At 40.0% G+C, this 16,340-nt stretch overlaps 1 protein-coding gene across 1 annotated transcript in view; it reads left to right on the forward strand.

Moving 5' to 3' along the window:
• Positions 1–16,340, forward strand: part of glb1 (galactosidase, beta 1) — a 28,836-nt gene that overhangs the window by 1,381 nt on the left and 11,115 nt on the right. The window contains exons 3-10 of the mRNA XM_035418253.1: positions 137–287; positions 1,544–1,604; positions 1,765–1,859; positions 2,764–2,944; positions 3,275–3,333; positions 5,832–5,953; positions 8,096–8,136; positions 9,277–9,389. Of these exons, the coding sequence (XP_035274144.1) occupies positions 137–287; positions 1,544–1,604; positions 1,765–1,859; positions 2,764–2,944; positions 3,275–3,333; positions 5,832–5,953; positions 8,096–8,136; positions 9,277–9,389 (823 nt within the window). The remainder of the gene's footprint in view (positions 1–136; positions 288–1,543; positions 1,605–1,764; positions 1,860–2,763; positions 2,945–3,274; positions 3,334–5,831; positions 5,954–8,095; positions 8,137–9,276; positions 9,390–16,340) is intronic.

The raw sequence follows: 16,340 nt of genomic DNA on the forward strand, positions 1-16,340 counted from the left end.
TGCTGATGAAGCCTTGGGTTTTAGATAGTCATAAGGGAGACAGTCATAAGGGAGACCAACAATATAGTGATTTTGTTGCATTATTAGCAGAGTGCAGTGTACTTCCTCACCCAGGTTCCTGTTCACTGGTGTTCAGGTACATTCCATGGAACTTCCATGAGCCTGCTCCTAACCATTACAACTTCAGTGGAGACAGGGACCTGGAGCACTTCCTCCACCTGGCGCAGGAAGTGGGCCTCTTGGTCATTCTTCGACCGGGACCATACATATGCGCAGAATGGGACATGGTGAGTGGAGAGCACAGAAGTGGAGTCATGCTGTCATGTGAGCACTCGTGTTGCACAGATGACATTTATGAATCATTTACTGGTCACATGCTGTAATGTACTAAACAAATGTAAGATGAAGTAATTGTAGACTTGACTATGTAATCTTAGGGTTGTAGCTAGGTAAGCTGTTTATCTTAGTTCACTTGGTTGAGTAGGCACAAGTGCAATAACTATTGCTTGTTTTATTTGCATAGACTGCTTTGTTGCTGTTTTTGTTGTGTTAATCAGATTAACCTACAGGGTCCAAGTTAAACTACGCGGTCGTTCCCTGCACTTGGAACTGTACTTCCCTCTAGGGTTTTCAACACACTTGTTCCTGGTTTTGGTTATACACTTTGTTGTACGTCGCTCTGGATAAGAGCGTCTGCCAAATGCCTGTAATGTAATGTAATGTAGACTGTAAAGATGGCTGTAGGAGTGCAGGGTCCAGCTCTCGCTGTTGAGATTCAGTGTTTTGGTAACTCCCCTTTCGAGCAGTGTTCTTTTGTGAACATATAACTGCATATTTGAAAGTAGTGATACTCAAAAATGTATCACAAAGAGGAGAAATTCATAATGTACCACCTCATTGCCCCGCCAAAGGCTGAATTTGAGCTATAACATATCAGTTTTTTATAGACATGGCCTGATGACAAATATTTTCTGAAAAAGAAGTGATTTAATTTTACTTTTTCACTTTAGAGCAGGGATAATCAACTCTGGCCCTCAAATCCAAATCCAGCCCTGGTTTTCTTTTCTCCCGGGTAATTAGTGCAACTAATTGGCCAGACTGTCTTCACACCTGACTCCCAGGCAAAAGGAGGGTGTAAAACCAGCACGTCTCGGCCCTCAAGGACCGTGAGTTGCTGATCCCTGCTTTAGAGTGATGCCTTTCTCTGTACCTTTGTTGGGAAATGGCTAGTCCATGATGTAGGCTGCAAAGAACCTGATGTTTGCTGTGTAGGTCCCCCTGTGTAGCACAGGTGACATCAGTGGATCTTAAGCAAGCCACAGTTTCCAATATTGAAGAATGACTGTGAAACAGTGCTGAACTCCACACTAGAGGCAATTGTTAAAGAGACCACTAGAGGGCACTGTGTGGTTATAGTGTGCAAAGTCGCATTCTAGCATATTCTTTTTTTCTGAAGCTTTTCAGAAATATCTTTCAGCAAATACTGCAGCTGTATTTTATACAGTAGATATGAAGTGTGTAACTGTGTGGTCTGCTATCTTAGGGAGGCCTTCCAGCCTGGCTGCTCAACAAGAAAGATATAGTGCTTCGCTCCTCTGATGCAGGTCAGTGATATAGTGACTGGCAGACAGCCTACTTCAGCGCAAGCTGTGCTGTCCATGAACGAATATGCATTTGGCTCTGTCGATATATACTCTGTCTGACCGCATAATATGTGTGCTGCACAGTGCTGTTTTTTCCTGACATCACACCCCTTTGCTGTAGATTACATTGCCGCAGTGGATAAATGGATGGGGAAACTACTCCCTATGATCAAACCTTTCCTCTATCAGAAAGGAGGGCCCATCATTACAGTACAGGTGAGGACGATGTTACCATCATTTCTGCATATTCAAGGACTGGTGTCCATTCATTACAAGATAGGGGATTATTGGTGTCTAATCAATTTAAGTACAGAAAAGGACAGCACTGGAGCAGTGTAAAAGAGCAACACTTACAGATGGAAAGACCTAAGTTACTGTGACTTTTTCAGTTGAAATACTTCCCAAAAAAGTAATATAAGGTTATTGTTCTGTTTTTAGTTTCCTCCCTAAGTGATACAGCAGAATACATGTTTTCTTGGGTGGTGTCAAAGCATATTACTTTTTTATTTTTAAAAATGCATGTGTAAACTATGGGTCATGTGCCTTAAAAAGGCACCATCTGGAGTAAACAATATTGTTTGCTCCAGGTGAAACTATTTGAAGAGGTGTGAAAATAATCTTCACAAGATTTGTGCTCAAAGGGAATTTGTTCTCTCTGCTCCAGATTTCAGCAGCTGATAAAGAAACAGTATGACTTGCCCAGCTAACACAAATTTTACTGGAAAGTTTTTCAACGTGAGAATGTTTTGTGTTAGTTGGGTAATTTGCAGCAAGATTTGTCTTTTGCATATTTCATTGAATAGATTGGCATGCCTGACATTGTTCATTTGACTTTTGGCTTTTAAAGTGTTTTTAAAACAGGAAGAGACTCTGGTTTTGATGCTCCTTTGTGTGAAATTATGTGCAAGTTGTTTTCTTCAGTTTGAGGTGATGGAATTTATTTCTGTATACTGTGCCTGTGAAACTGACACCTGCACACAACTGCTATCAGGTGTGAATCTCTGAATCTTTCCATATTTCTCTCTCTAACTCTCTCTCTCTCTCTCTCTCTCTCGCTCTTTCTCACACTCTCTCTCTCTCTCTCTCTCTCTCGCTCTTTCTCACTCTCTCTCTCTCTCAGGTGGAAAATGAGTATGGTAGTTACTTTGCATGTGACTACAATTATCTGCGCCATCTCACTCAACTGTTCCGCTCTCACCTGGGTCAGGAAGTGGTGCTGTTCACCACAGATGGTGCAGGGGTGGGGTACCTGCGCTGTGGGGCCCTGCAGGGCATCTATGCTACCGTTGACTTTGGGCCAGGTCTGTCTGCCAAATCACACACAAATTAGAGTCCTCGCCTCTGTTGAAGTAAGGTTTTATGGAATGTGTGTCATTGATTAAAGTCCCTGTGCAGTTAAAGTAATGCTGTTTAATAGTTATACATAAAGAACCAAAGAAAGCAAACGCTATGATATTAAGGCTGTTTTATTCAGTTCAGATAATTTTTTTTTTAATCCTGAAAGCAACAAAACAAATAGAAATATGGCTGTAAGCAGCAATGTCAGGGGCTAATAAAATATGAGTGGTTTCTTCTCACTCCATTTGTGTGGTTGCGTGCATGTGTGACTGTGACCATCGTCTCATCTACAGGTGGGAATGTGTCTGCAGCCTTTGCTGCTCAGAGATATGCTGAGCCTCATGGGCCTCTGGTAAGAGCAGCGGAATCTTCCCCCATTTCCTGTCAGCTACATGTACTGGAGTACCCCACGCAATATAGACCAATAACTTTATCTGCATTAAGCAGAATTGTTTTAATATTGAACTACCTCCAATAATAGAACTTATGCTGTGTTACATTAGATAACTGTGTTGCCCTTTAACAAATATATTTTTCTGTCTTCAGTTTGGTTAGAAATGGCACAGAATAATTTTTTGTTATACAATTGCCCTTAAAGGCCATGGTGTTGACAATTTCAGTGGGACCTCCTGGTTAAATTAAGGTCAAATACATATTTTATTGCGGGTTACCACTTAGTCACGGCCTATAACTAACGGTGAATGTCCACTGCAACGTCAAACATCGCGTGTCGACGCGTCGCTTCACGTCGCCTGGCTGCTTGGGGGCGTGTCAAAAAAAGAAAATGTGGTGGGTGCTGGTGGGTGTTACGAAGTCCTGCTGAAAATGTGTTCCCGCTCATGCACCATGTATAAATATAGGAGCATCACAATATACTTTGTCTAATAAGCTAGCAAGGGAGTGTAATAACCAGAATAAAATTAACATTGCTCTCAGTATAACTGACTTAATTTGTTTAATTTAAGTTTTTGGGTTAGGGCTAGCGGAGTTAGTGCCAAGTTAACAAGCTAGCTATCTATCCTATATCAAACCGGATAATTCGCCGCCGATTTTAAATCCAGATAACATCACAATACATCTCAAACCCGCCATCGACCGCAACAAGAAGCTAGTAACAGCTGCTCTCTACCTCGTATAACACCAGGAATGCAGCTACAAAAATGAAATCCTCTTCGTAAATATTCATAAATAAATCATTAAAATGTGTTCAGATATCCTTCCAAAAATTTTTCCTTCATCCTCAAAATCCCTTTATTTTTAGACAGTTGCTAATGCAGTGCTAATGGATTAACAGCCCAGTTGTGGATAAATTTGTACTACCTCCTTTTTCCTGGATAGCAGCATCTGCAAAATATGCATTTTAAATGTAAAAAATGTACATTAAAAGCTTCATCTATTTTTATCTAAAATTAGTTTCTGATTAAAACATGAATTGGGTAGATGGTCTGATTAATATGTTTACCACTGCAGCCCTAGTTCCAGGGCCAGCCCTCGCATTTTGGTGGCCCTAAGCAAATCTGTTCGGGGGGGGGGGCGGGCTGGGGGGCGGGCGTGTTCGCTATGTAAAATCCTTTTTACATTACATTTTTATGAAATGTTTGGTTGCCATTCCGTTTAAAATTAATACCGCTAGTTCCGCGATAGGGCATGAATAACATAACTGCGAAAATAACGTTATTTACGTTATGCCTACACTGCTGCCAACAGGTCAGCCCCCATCTACATGCAGGACATGACTCGATTCTATGTGCCTGCTCGACCACTCCGCTCTGCGGCAGCAGGGCGCCTTGTAACCCCTCCCACCCGCCCAAAGGGATCACAGAGCTTCTCCACCCTAGCACCCCAGTGGTGGAACGAACTCGCCGTCCCTCTCCGAACCTCCCCCTCACTACCCATCTTCCGCCGTGGCCTGAAGACTCATCTCTTCAGACTATACCTAGACTAACCACCACCATGCTGTATATTTCACTCTAAATCTCCCCCCCCCCTTTTTTTCATGACACTTGTTACATGTTGCCCCATCCCAGCACTTTTTGGTAATTTGTATTTGTCCTAATACTGTAGCTTATTCTTCTGCCTAGTTGGCTTTGCAGAAGTTAGGTCTGAATAGTGTTCACTGTGTGAACTAAACTGTGTTCTTGGCTAGAAATAGCTGTACAAAATAAGTATTGTACCTTACTGAACCTGTGTTTAGCAGTTGTCTATGACCATGAAATGCACTTTTTGTACGTCGCTTTGGATAAAAGCGTCTACCAAATAAATGTAATGTAATTTAACTTAGATAAAAATTGGATCGTGTGGCCCCCCCTCGTGGTCGTGTGCCCACCCCCAGCGGTTGTGGCCCTAAACAATCGCATAGACCGTTTATGCCACGGGCCGGCCCTGCCTATTTCAAACAAATCTTTGATGTTTATCACTGACTAGTTTATATGAAATTTAACACTAGTAAAGTGCCATTCTCAGAAAAATCCCCAAACCTCCACCCCCGCTCTCCAAAAAATAAAAAATGTTTCCCCATTTTAACGTCAGAAAGCTTTCTACGAATTAAGTTTCTTCTCACTGGTATGTGTGATTGCAATATGAGTGACACTGTAGTTTAAACAGTCATTCAAGAATTTGTTTCCATTATTTCTGAAACCTTTCTGAACTTTCAGAAAGGGCAGTAGAAGCACAAACACCCAAATGGGGTGTTTCATCTCTAATGAGTCAAATCTTTGTCTGAGTTAAATTTCTGTCACAGGTTTCTAAGTTACTTGCTTTGTTAATTTTGCGTGTTTGACTGTCTGTGCATTTGTATATACATCTCTTTGCTTGAGTATGTGTGTAGATCCACTCCTCTCCTTGCTGCAGGTTAATTCTGAGTTCTACACTGGCTGGCTTGACCACTGGGGGGGACACCATTCTGTTGTGTCCTCTGCAATTGTGGCAAAGTCTCTCAATGAAATCCTGGCAATGGGAGCCAACGTTAATATGTAAGTAAGTGTACATATAGATATAATTTAGTCAGTCTGTGAGTTATAACCACATCACTCAATCTAAGTGTAGAGACCACATTCAGCAAAACATTTGGATATTCTTATCTACTGTCTGATTTCTGTTAAACTTTCAAGTATGCTTACCGAGTGCCTTTTATTACATTTGCACTTTTGGACTTTTTTCCCTCTCAAATTCTTTTTGAAGTGGAAGTTGTTATAAGGATTAATAAGAAATTGTAGTTGGACAGTTTTTTTTAAATGTATTGCGTTTTAATTCTGACATTTCTGTTGTGGAACATGAGTGGGGTATGAGCTATAACACCACAAAGGTCACATGTACATATTGGGTTTCCCCATGTGGATGGCATCCTGTCTGTTATACAGTGGCCCCTCCTTATTTCCTTAATTATTGCGTATTTGTCACACTGAAGAGAATGTTTTCAGATCTTTTGACAAAATGTAATATTACACGGGGGAAACTGAGCAAACATACATTTTTAAAATTATTTCATTTATTTTAATGAAAAAGTCATCAAACACTGTCAAAGAATAATTCTGTTCTATGCGAAAACTTCAATCAAGGTTGAGAAACTTTAATACATGATATCATGGAGAGAAATACAGCATCCTCAATTCATTGCAGTACTGACTTTCTGACAGCTTATTCAGAAAGTTTTATACCTCCTGGACAGACAGAGAACCATATAGTTCTTGCAGATAAGGAACAATAATAGTTCTTTCTCTAAGCCATGAAACCACGATAAGGCACTAAACATAAAGCAATACACTCTAAATAAGTCAACTTTGTAATTTCCACAAGATAGAACACAGTCAATTAAGTTAAATTCTTCTGCAAACACCCATTAGCACCCATGTGAAAAAGTAATTGTTCCTTTAGTTACTCAATCAACCAAATTAACCAAATTTGATTGATAGTTAGATTTCACTGATTGAACGCAGTCAGGCTTGATTGCAGCCAGCCCTGTTGAATTTAAACCTCACTCATATTGTCACCAGTCACCACAAAGTTTCTACAAGCACACACTGCCACATTTAAAGGACATTCCAGAAGAGGTGAGAAAAAAAGTTATATCAGTCTGGAAAGGGTTACAGAGCCATTTCTAATGCTCTGTGGGAATCCACTAAACCACAGTGAGAGCCATTATCTCCAAATAATTACGAAGAGCACTTGGAACAGGGGCAGATCTTTCCAGGAGTGGCCAGCCTGCCAACATTTCTCCAAGAGTGCAATGACAACTCATCCAGGAAGTCACAAAAGATCCCAGAAGAACATCCAAAGAACTGCAGGCCTCAACTGAGATCAGTGTTCATGACTTCACAATAAGAAAGAGACTGGGCAAGATAGAATTAATGGGAGAGTAGTAAGGCAGGAGATATATCAATGCTCGTCTCACATTTGCTAAAAGCACCTGGATGATCCCCAAGCCTTTTGGGATAATGTTCTATGGACAGATGAGTCAAAAGTGGCAACTTTTTGGTCGACACAGGTGACATTACTGTATGTCTGGCATAAAGCAAATGCAGCATCTGTTTGTGAGCTGAAGCTGAAGTGTAATTGGGTTATGCAGCAAGAAAATGATCCAAAACACAAAAGTATGTCCTCATCTGAAAGGCTGAAAAGAAACAAAATTAAAGTTTTGCAGTGACCAAGTCAAAGTTCTGATTTGATGCTATGGCAAGCAGTTCATGCTCGAAAACCTATCAATTTGTCTGAATTCAAGCAGTTTTGCAAAGAAGAGTGGGCTAAAATTCATCCACAGGAATGTGAAAGACTGACATCAACTGTTTGGGAAGTATTAGGTTGCAGTTATTTCTGCTAAATGTAGTGCAAGCAGTTTTGTGTTTACTCAAGTTCCGTTTTATTATTAATATTTTGTCTAAAAACTATTCAGTGTGACAAATACGCAAAAATAGAGGAAATCAGGAAGGGAGCAAATACTTTCTCGCAGTGCTGTACTACTATGCCCTTATGAAATCCTCTTCGTAAATATTAATAAATAAATAATTAAAATGTGTTCAGATATCCTTCCATGTAACTCTGGGATGGCCTGCGTGATACAGAAAATTTAAGTGCGGCATTATATTTTTTCTTAGTTTTTTTTGTTTTTGTTTTTGTAGGTACATGTTTATTGGAGGAACAAACTTTGGATACTGGAATGGTGAGGCTGGTTGTCAAAATGCTGCGTTTGTACCTTTTCTATGGCACTTTGTCTCTTCTTGAGTGGCTTACAGGGTCATAATTTGCTTGACCTGTGCATTCAGAACTAGTTTAAAACATTCAACTCAAGAACAAGTTTTCAGCTGACCTACGGCGGACAAGATTTCAAAACGTAGTGCATTTCAATCCAAAGCTTAGAGACCTTTCAGTCACCTCGCAGGCTTTCATAAAGATCCCTGCTGCGTGTGCTAAACGTGCACCGGAGGTTCACATGCAGCATACAGATTTTATCAGTAAGACTACTGGCAAAATGTTTTGTATTTGTATGAAGAGTGTCTTGATTGGTCCAGTTTTTATTTTGATGCTATTTGGAATACTGTTTCCAGTTTTGTTTATTACACTATAGAAAATATACCCATAAAAAAGATGAAGTGAAACTAGTCCGTCATGTGGTTTTAAGTAGAAGAGTTCTTAAAAAAGAGTTCTTAAAAAAAGTCTCAATGAAAGGCTGTTCAGCAGATTTGTGCTTGAACTACAGTGCCTTGCATTGGATGCAATGCAATTTGGATGGCACTGTACTCCAGCACATTGGATTTGAAATTAAACTGTGAATATGAGGTTAAAGTGCAGACTGTCTGCTTTAATTTGAGGGTATTTACATCCAAATCTGGTGATCTGCACTGTATATAAAATTCAGAAAGGGTTCATAAAACGGACAACAGAAGCTAACCTTTGGTCGTGAGATGAAAGTGTGAAGACAGACATGAGTTTTTTTTTTTTTTTTTTAATTAACACATTGACAACAGGAAGTTATTTTTGTTTTTTTTAAAAACCCCTTGGGGGGCCTTCAAGTACAAACCGGAAACACCAATTATTTCGCTCCAGATGTATGTTTTTCTTTTATCTTTAAGGGGCACAATACGGTGGGCTCAAGATATGGGCTCAGTAGGCAGCTTTCAGTATGAAACCATTCTTATGCACCTATTTTATTTACCTTAATCTGAGCATGCAAGAGTTAAATACAATTATTGCCCATTTCCCCATTACGAATCATTGCATTTAAGGATCCACAAGTATAGCGATAACGTGCTGAGTTTTGTGACTGTAATGTATCTGTCTGCACTCCCCTCTCTGTGCACAGGAGCCAACACTCCCTACGCCCCCCAGCCGACCAGCTATGACTACGACGCCCCTCTCAGCGAGGCAGGCGATCTCACTGACAAGTACTTTGCCATCCGTGACGTGATTAAAATGGTGAATAAATGCTGTACACTGCTATGTGTTGTGTGCTGTGCCAGGAAGCTTATTAGGGGTCCAAGCAGCGAAGCTGGTGGAACCCTATTGTATCTGTTAGGATTATTATTATTATTATTATTATTATTATTATTATTATTATTATTATTATTTTTCTCTGCTAAACTCATGGCTATGGCTCAACAACCATAAGTCCTATAGCAACCAAATTTGGTAGGTGGGTTCCTATGGCCCCCCACTACTCAGGCACTAAAAATCACCTATGTCGGCCAGATGGTGGCGCTATAACAAAGGGCCATGCGTAAAAGGCCATAGCTCCCACACCATAAGTCAGATCAACATACAACTTCATCGACCTATGCATCTGAAGATGCTCTACCACTTTGCTATTGGGACCACCCATGTCCGCCATATTGTTTGCCCGCCATTTGGACGTTTTTATTAGTTGGGGTGCGGAAGAGCTGTAGCTCGAAATCTAGTGTTAGGACATCTAGTAATCTCCTTTACGGCAAGCGGCTAGAAGACATCCATGACGACGCAACTAAGTAATCCGACACCGTCGGGTCTAGTTTTTATCAGTGAGGGGAGGGTCTGAACTTCATAATGGACAATATTATCTATCTAGGCATTCATAAAAATATACTTTCACCACTCAAAAAATCGTATTCCGTCATAGCAACAAGATAAACCCGACAATAGCCCTAAGATACGCCAATACGGCAGTGAAAACGCTGCTCACTGAGTAACGAAATAAACGAGACAGTGTTTTAAAAAATTATACCATGTCATTCTACAGTCAATATCTGGGACTAAGTATTGAATAAATATACAACCTTATCGTTGGTTTTACGCGTAGATGTGTCCCTTTTGAGACTGAGTGGTCATATATTGTCTTGGACAATCCGTTTGTGAAATATAGGCTACGTGCATCTGTGATGCCTGGGTACCTTCAAAAATAGCTGTGCGTTATACCACACCTGTTGTTTACGGCGTTGTCGCCCTTTTTAGTACAGCCTGGCTTGATTGACAATTCATTTATTCAGTAGGTGAGAGTATAAGCTTTCTAACGATGTACAAGTCTGATTTTGCTTTTGGAATAGCGTTTTATCATCACATAACAGAAAATTTTCTTATCATCGCATTCACTTGCGCATTGACTGTGGGGTAGCATTAAAAGATGCTGCACCTAACAAAACATTGTCAACGATTTTCATAATTTCTTGGAGAGTACTATTATTATTGAGGACTTCGGGGCATAACTAAGCCATATCTTTGCTGATAGACCTATCTGACATCGTTTTCTGGAGCAAAACAGAAGCAGATAGGACTTTGTCATTGATTTACTGTCTCTGTCTCTATACTATCGAACACAGGTAAAATGTCATGTTGCTATGTAAGTATTACTGCTCGAAATATTTCGCTTATATGCGTTATTTTTGAAATTGAGTGTCTTTAAATAGGTTAGTGGTATTATATAATGTGGATATTTCACACTAATGTAAGCGTTAGTGTAATAATTTTTGTGATGCATGCAACAGTGATGACGAGAGTTTTGGAACATTGCTGGTGGATGGTTGAAAATTCTTTTCATATCGTCCCATCCCCATCCGTCATTTTGCTGAGAAATAGCTAAACCATTTTTATTGATAGTATTTGAGTTCCTCTGCAAACACGCGTAAACACGCTGGTATAATAAAACAACGACGGTAAATATAGCCTATATATATAGTCTGCTTCGTTCCGTTGCTACCATAATATAACAAACTTTCTTGTGTTTACAGCTGCAGTTTCTTGCTGCAATTACTAATATTGAATATAAACAAAAGACGCAATTTATGCTGCAGTCTGCCAATGTCGAAATAAATAAGGTAGGCTACTCTGTGCGCAGCTCACAGGTAGCAGGGATAGCAGTTGATATTTCGTTTTTTGATTCGTTTTTTTCAATGTGGTATTTATTATTTGAAATATGTATCATTATTCTAGCCTATCTGTCTCTGAAGCGCTCTGAAGTGTGCATTCTCTGCTAAACTGAGCAATGGATTGGAATATGTGTCTGTGTTGCACGGTATTCCGAAACTTCAGCACTTTCTCGGTACTTTAAAAAAAAAAGAAACGGTTTTAGAATTTTCCGACGTTCAGTAGTTTGTGTCAAATGTAAAAGCCAGGGAAATGTCTCTCCCACATTACTGATTGAGAGGATGAAAAGTGTAATTTGTCAGAATCTTCGCTAGATGGCAGTAGCAACTAAGGTTGCCAAGTGAGGTGAAGTTGCGCTTGTGCACTCACTCGTTGATACAGCGTAAGCTTCGACTCTGAAGTTCACTTCAGTAACAATAGGTGTTCTAATTTGGAAATATTTTATTTAAGGAAGATTCTGTATTGTTATTAAAGTATGCTGTTTTAGATCTACTTAAAAGTGAAAGACCTGTTTAAAGATTATTTAGATTACAACTGTTTAATTTTAAAAATATATTTAATATATTTTTCAATTGTTTAGTGTTGTAACACTATAGGCCTATGCTTATTGAACAGGCTTCAACTTAAAAGTTGTTAATAAACCAGGTTTTTAATAAATTGTGAATTCGAAAATGAGGTCAACCCTTGTGGACATTACATTTCTGATCTATTAAGGTAATTTCAGTATCGTTAGGTACCGAGTATTGAATCCGTATCGTTTCAGTATCGGGAATCGTGGTACTAAACCTGGTATCGGTATCAAAGTCAAAATTTTGACAAGTGTGATGCGTTTTTTAGTTGCGGCATGGAAGCGCTGCAGCTGTACATACACACCGGGCCATCTAAGGCCCTGTCCATACGTATACGGATTTTTCTGAAAATGTAGTTTTTTCCCCCTTTGTTAAAAAAAAATCCTATCCACACGACCGACATTTAAAAAAATATCTCCGTCCACAGGAGAACGCTAAAACGATTGCCGCATGCTCAATACACCAATTGCCATGGTAACTGATGCGCAAGTTGACATCATGACGCCAGCGTTTTCATAAAGCTCCGTTTTTCTTGTCCACACAAAGACAGAGAAACCAGAGTTTTGAAAAATCTCCACCTTGGAAGGCGTTTTCAAAATGCTTAGTTTTCAGTGACATAAAACGCCGTTTTCATGTGGACGGGAGGCCAAAACGGAGGGGAAAAACTAAGTTTTCAGAAAAATCTGTATACGCGTGGACAGGGCCTAAGTGTTACAACATAGTAAAGGCCTTTACGGGAAGCAGCCAGGACACATCCATGACGACGCAACTAAGTCATCCGACAGCATCTCTTAGCACAAAATTGGCCATAAGTCATCAATATTTTGTACAATCATCATGAACGGTAACGGAAAGAACGGTAATCCTATCAATATGCCAGCTGACGTCAATGTTAGCTAGCTAGTTGTCAACGAATGAACTATGATATCTGATAGTAGAGAGGACAATCGAAAAATGTTTTTCCGGAAATTAACATAAGTATTGTGATTAAAATACCAGTTTAGTCTTAAATTAACGTATTGTGAACAGCGATTGTACATATATGAAATATTAATGTGATATATTGGCCGTTTTTGTGACCTTTTAGCTCGCACAGGATGGCAGCATGGGGCAGACTGACACCCGCAGTGAGTGGAAGGTTATGGCTGGGGGGGGGGGGTTTACCTAGCAAGTTTTCACCTCAGGTTTTCACCACAATCAGTTAGTAATGAGCCAATAACTGTTACACCACCGCCGTTTGTGGTGTTCACTCGCTGTGTGACGCTGTCATAAAATTTTCCCCGACCATGAAGACTGCCTTACTTGTTTACATTTTGGACTTATGTGGCTCGTGGGTAAATCTATCGCTGTTTCCGTTGCAGCACTTTCCTAAAAAGAGTGCCTGCCCTGCAATCGTAGTAATGTGTTAACACTAAATTTTACGACAACGCTCGCTAACATTTCGAAAGTCACGTTAAACAAGTAGGCTATGTAGAGCTGCAGCGCTTCCGCACTGCAACTAAAATAGGCGTCACACACATATTCCAATCCATTGCTCAGCTTAGCAGAGAATGCACATTTCAGAGCGCCTCAGAGACAGATAGAATAATAACACATAAATACGCATTTCAAATAATAAATACGACATTGAGAAAAAACGAAACAAAAGACGAAATATCAACTTGCGATCTGCGTAGCCTACCATATTATTTATTTAGACATTGGCAGATAAGAAAATTTTCGGTTACGCTGACCTATAAAACGCTATTCCAAAAGCAAAATCAGACATGTTATACATCGTTAGAAAGCTTATACTCTCACCTACTGAATAAATGAATTGTCAATCAAGCTAGGCTGTACTAAAAAGGGCGACAAGGCCGTAAACAACAGGTGTGGTATTACGCACAGCTATTTCTGAAGGTACCCAGGCATCACAGATGCGTGTAGGCTATACTTCACAAACGGATTGTCCAAGACAATATATGACCACTCAGTCTCAAAAGGGACATCTCTATGCGTAAAACAGATGGTAAGGTTGTATATTTATTCAATATTTAGTCCCAGATATTGACTGTAGAATGACATGGTATCATTTTTTAAAACATCTCGTTTAGCCTACACGCCGGACCATCTAAATGCTGTTTTATACTTTTGCGTAATCTGCATAGTTTCCGTTGTCTGCGGCACTCGTGAATGGCCAAATCATTTGTGCGGCATATTGCACAGGTTGCGCATGTCACGTAATTAGATTTTGTTACTGACCGTTATAGTTCAAAAGACAACACCTTCATTCATATTTCCAAACCTACTAAATACTGCACCAATGACCACAAGAATGCTCAGCTAGATGTAACTTGTTGCAACGAAGACATTCACCTGACAAAAGCGCTTTTAGTCGCATATTTAACGTTGCCTATCGGTTTTGTGAATCAACTGTTATAACCTGTTAGTGTAAGTGCAGAAGTATAAAACAGCCTTTAGTGTTACGACATAGTAAAGGCCTTTACGCCTAGCGGCTAGGAGACATCCATGGTGATGCAGTAGATATGTTGGGTGAAGGTATATTGTGGCGGTTTCGCGAGGAAGCAGAGACGCAGACGGGCTTGGCTGCTTTCAAATCGCTTCTGGGGAGCTTCGCTTTATTTGTGACATCTCTTCAACAGCAATTCGTAGACTGACCATCATAGCTGGGCGAAGCCTGCTTTTATCAAAACCCCATTCGCCATGATTGGCTGCCAAGGCACAGCAGGACAAACCAATCACGCAGCCTTAACGTCACACCACACAAAAGTTGGATAATTTGCATACAGTGGGAAACAAACAGCGGGAATACAGCAGCGCGAGACACACACAAAATAGGGAAAACGGGACGGAATACAACACATTTAACATAACACCGGTCATAACGAATATTTACACGATTGCGGAACAAGTTAACCGCTAACAAGTTAACACAATTATTTACATTATACACAGGCAAGATCGCCACAATATGATCATGAGGACAAATCCATTTTAAAATCGCTCCTTAGGGGGCGCGATAGTGCCAATGCTTGGACCCCTCCCAACGCCTGTTGCGGCTTTAATTAGTTCTTATTATTATTAGTGTGGTTGCCTTAGGCAATCACACTATTATTATCGCACATATTATTTATTTATTTATTTATTTATTTATTATTCCACCCATTTTTTGGACTGCTACTCCTCCCAGAGTTTTCGCACCACATACACGTGCCATATGTCAAATTGACCGGCTTCTTTGGGAATCGTGTGCTATTACTTTGTAGAAAGTTTCGCTGCACGGTTTTTGAGAAATATGACTTTTTATGGCCAATGTTTCCCATTGAAAATGAATGGGACGGTGACGTCATACATATGTGAGCGGTGAAGTTACAGCATTGGTTGGCTTAGCACACGTGATGCAGTAAGTTTTAACCGGCTTCATCTACGGGAAATTTAGAATCCAGATGCGGTGCATATCTCCATTTTCGTCGTAATTACAGAAAACACACATTCGTAAACTTCAAATGAGTTATACCACAATGTAGATAAAACCTTGACAAAGACGTACATGCACGGATTGTTCAAACGAGGTTTCCTGGCGACTTAGCCACCAGAGTGGATATAGCTGAATGCGGAAGTGAACGCGATAAAAACGGTATTCCAAATGAAAAATTACAAATGAAAACGCTGTCAGCTAGGTATATGAACAAACACATGGCTTAGGCATACCCAGAAGTCCTCAATAATAATAGTATTTCACAAGATATTATGCAAAATCGTTGACAACGTTTCGTCAGGTGCAGCGTCTATGCTAGTGCTAACAAAGAGTGCATGCATTGAATGCGACGATGAAAAAACTTTCGGTTGACCTATAAAACGATATTCCAAAACCAAAATTGGACGTGGTATACATGGTTAGAAAGCTTATGCTTTCACCTACTGAATAAATGAATTCTCAATCAAGCCAGACTGTACTATAAAGGGCAACAGTGCCGTCAACAAAACGTGTGCAGCAGCCTCTGGTCCGGTCTTACTCCAGAAAAAGACGTCGGCTTGTAATACCACACATGTTGCTTTGGGTGTTCTCGAACTTTGTAGTACAAACTGGCTTGATCTACACATCATCGATCTAATAGGTGACAGAATAAGCTTTCTAACTATGTATAATATGTGACATTTTACTTTTGTAATGCCGTTCTATATCCCATCGTATTCGGAAGGTTCGTCTCATTATAGATGCATTGCGCATTCTTTGTAACAGTGACAGCAACATTTTCTCACCCCAACGCTACAGTACACTTCTCCGCTTGTCTGTTGATGTACCCCTCGTTACAACAGAAGCTAGTACTACTGGCTACCAGCCGATACTTATTCACAGAAGCTGTATTTAAAATGAATAGAATAAGCTTTCTAACTATGTATAATATGTCAACTTTTAATTTTGTAACACCGTTTAATATCCCAGTGCATTGGCAACTTTGGT

This window comes from Anguilla anguilla, chromosome 1, assembly GCF_013347855.1.
Source record: "Anguilla anguilla isolate fAngAng1 chromosome 1, fAngAng1.pri, whole genome shotgun sequence".
Classification (NCBI taxonomy): Eukaryota; Metazoa; Chordata; class Actinopteri; order Anguilliformes; family Anguillidae; genus Anguilla; species Anguilla anguilla.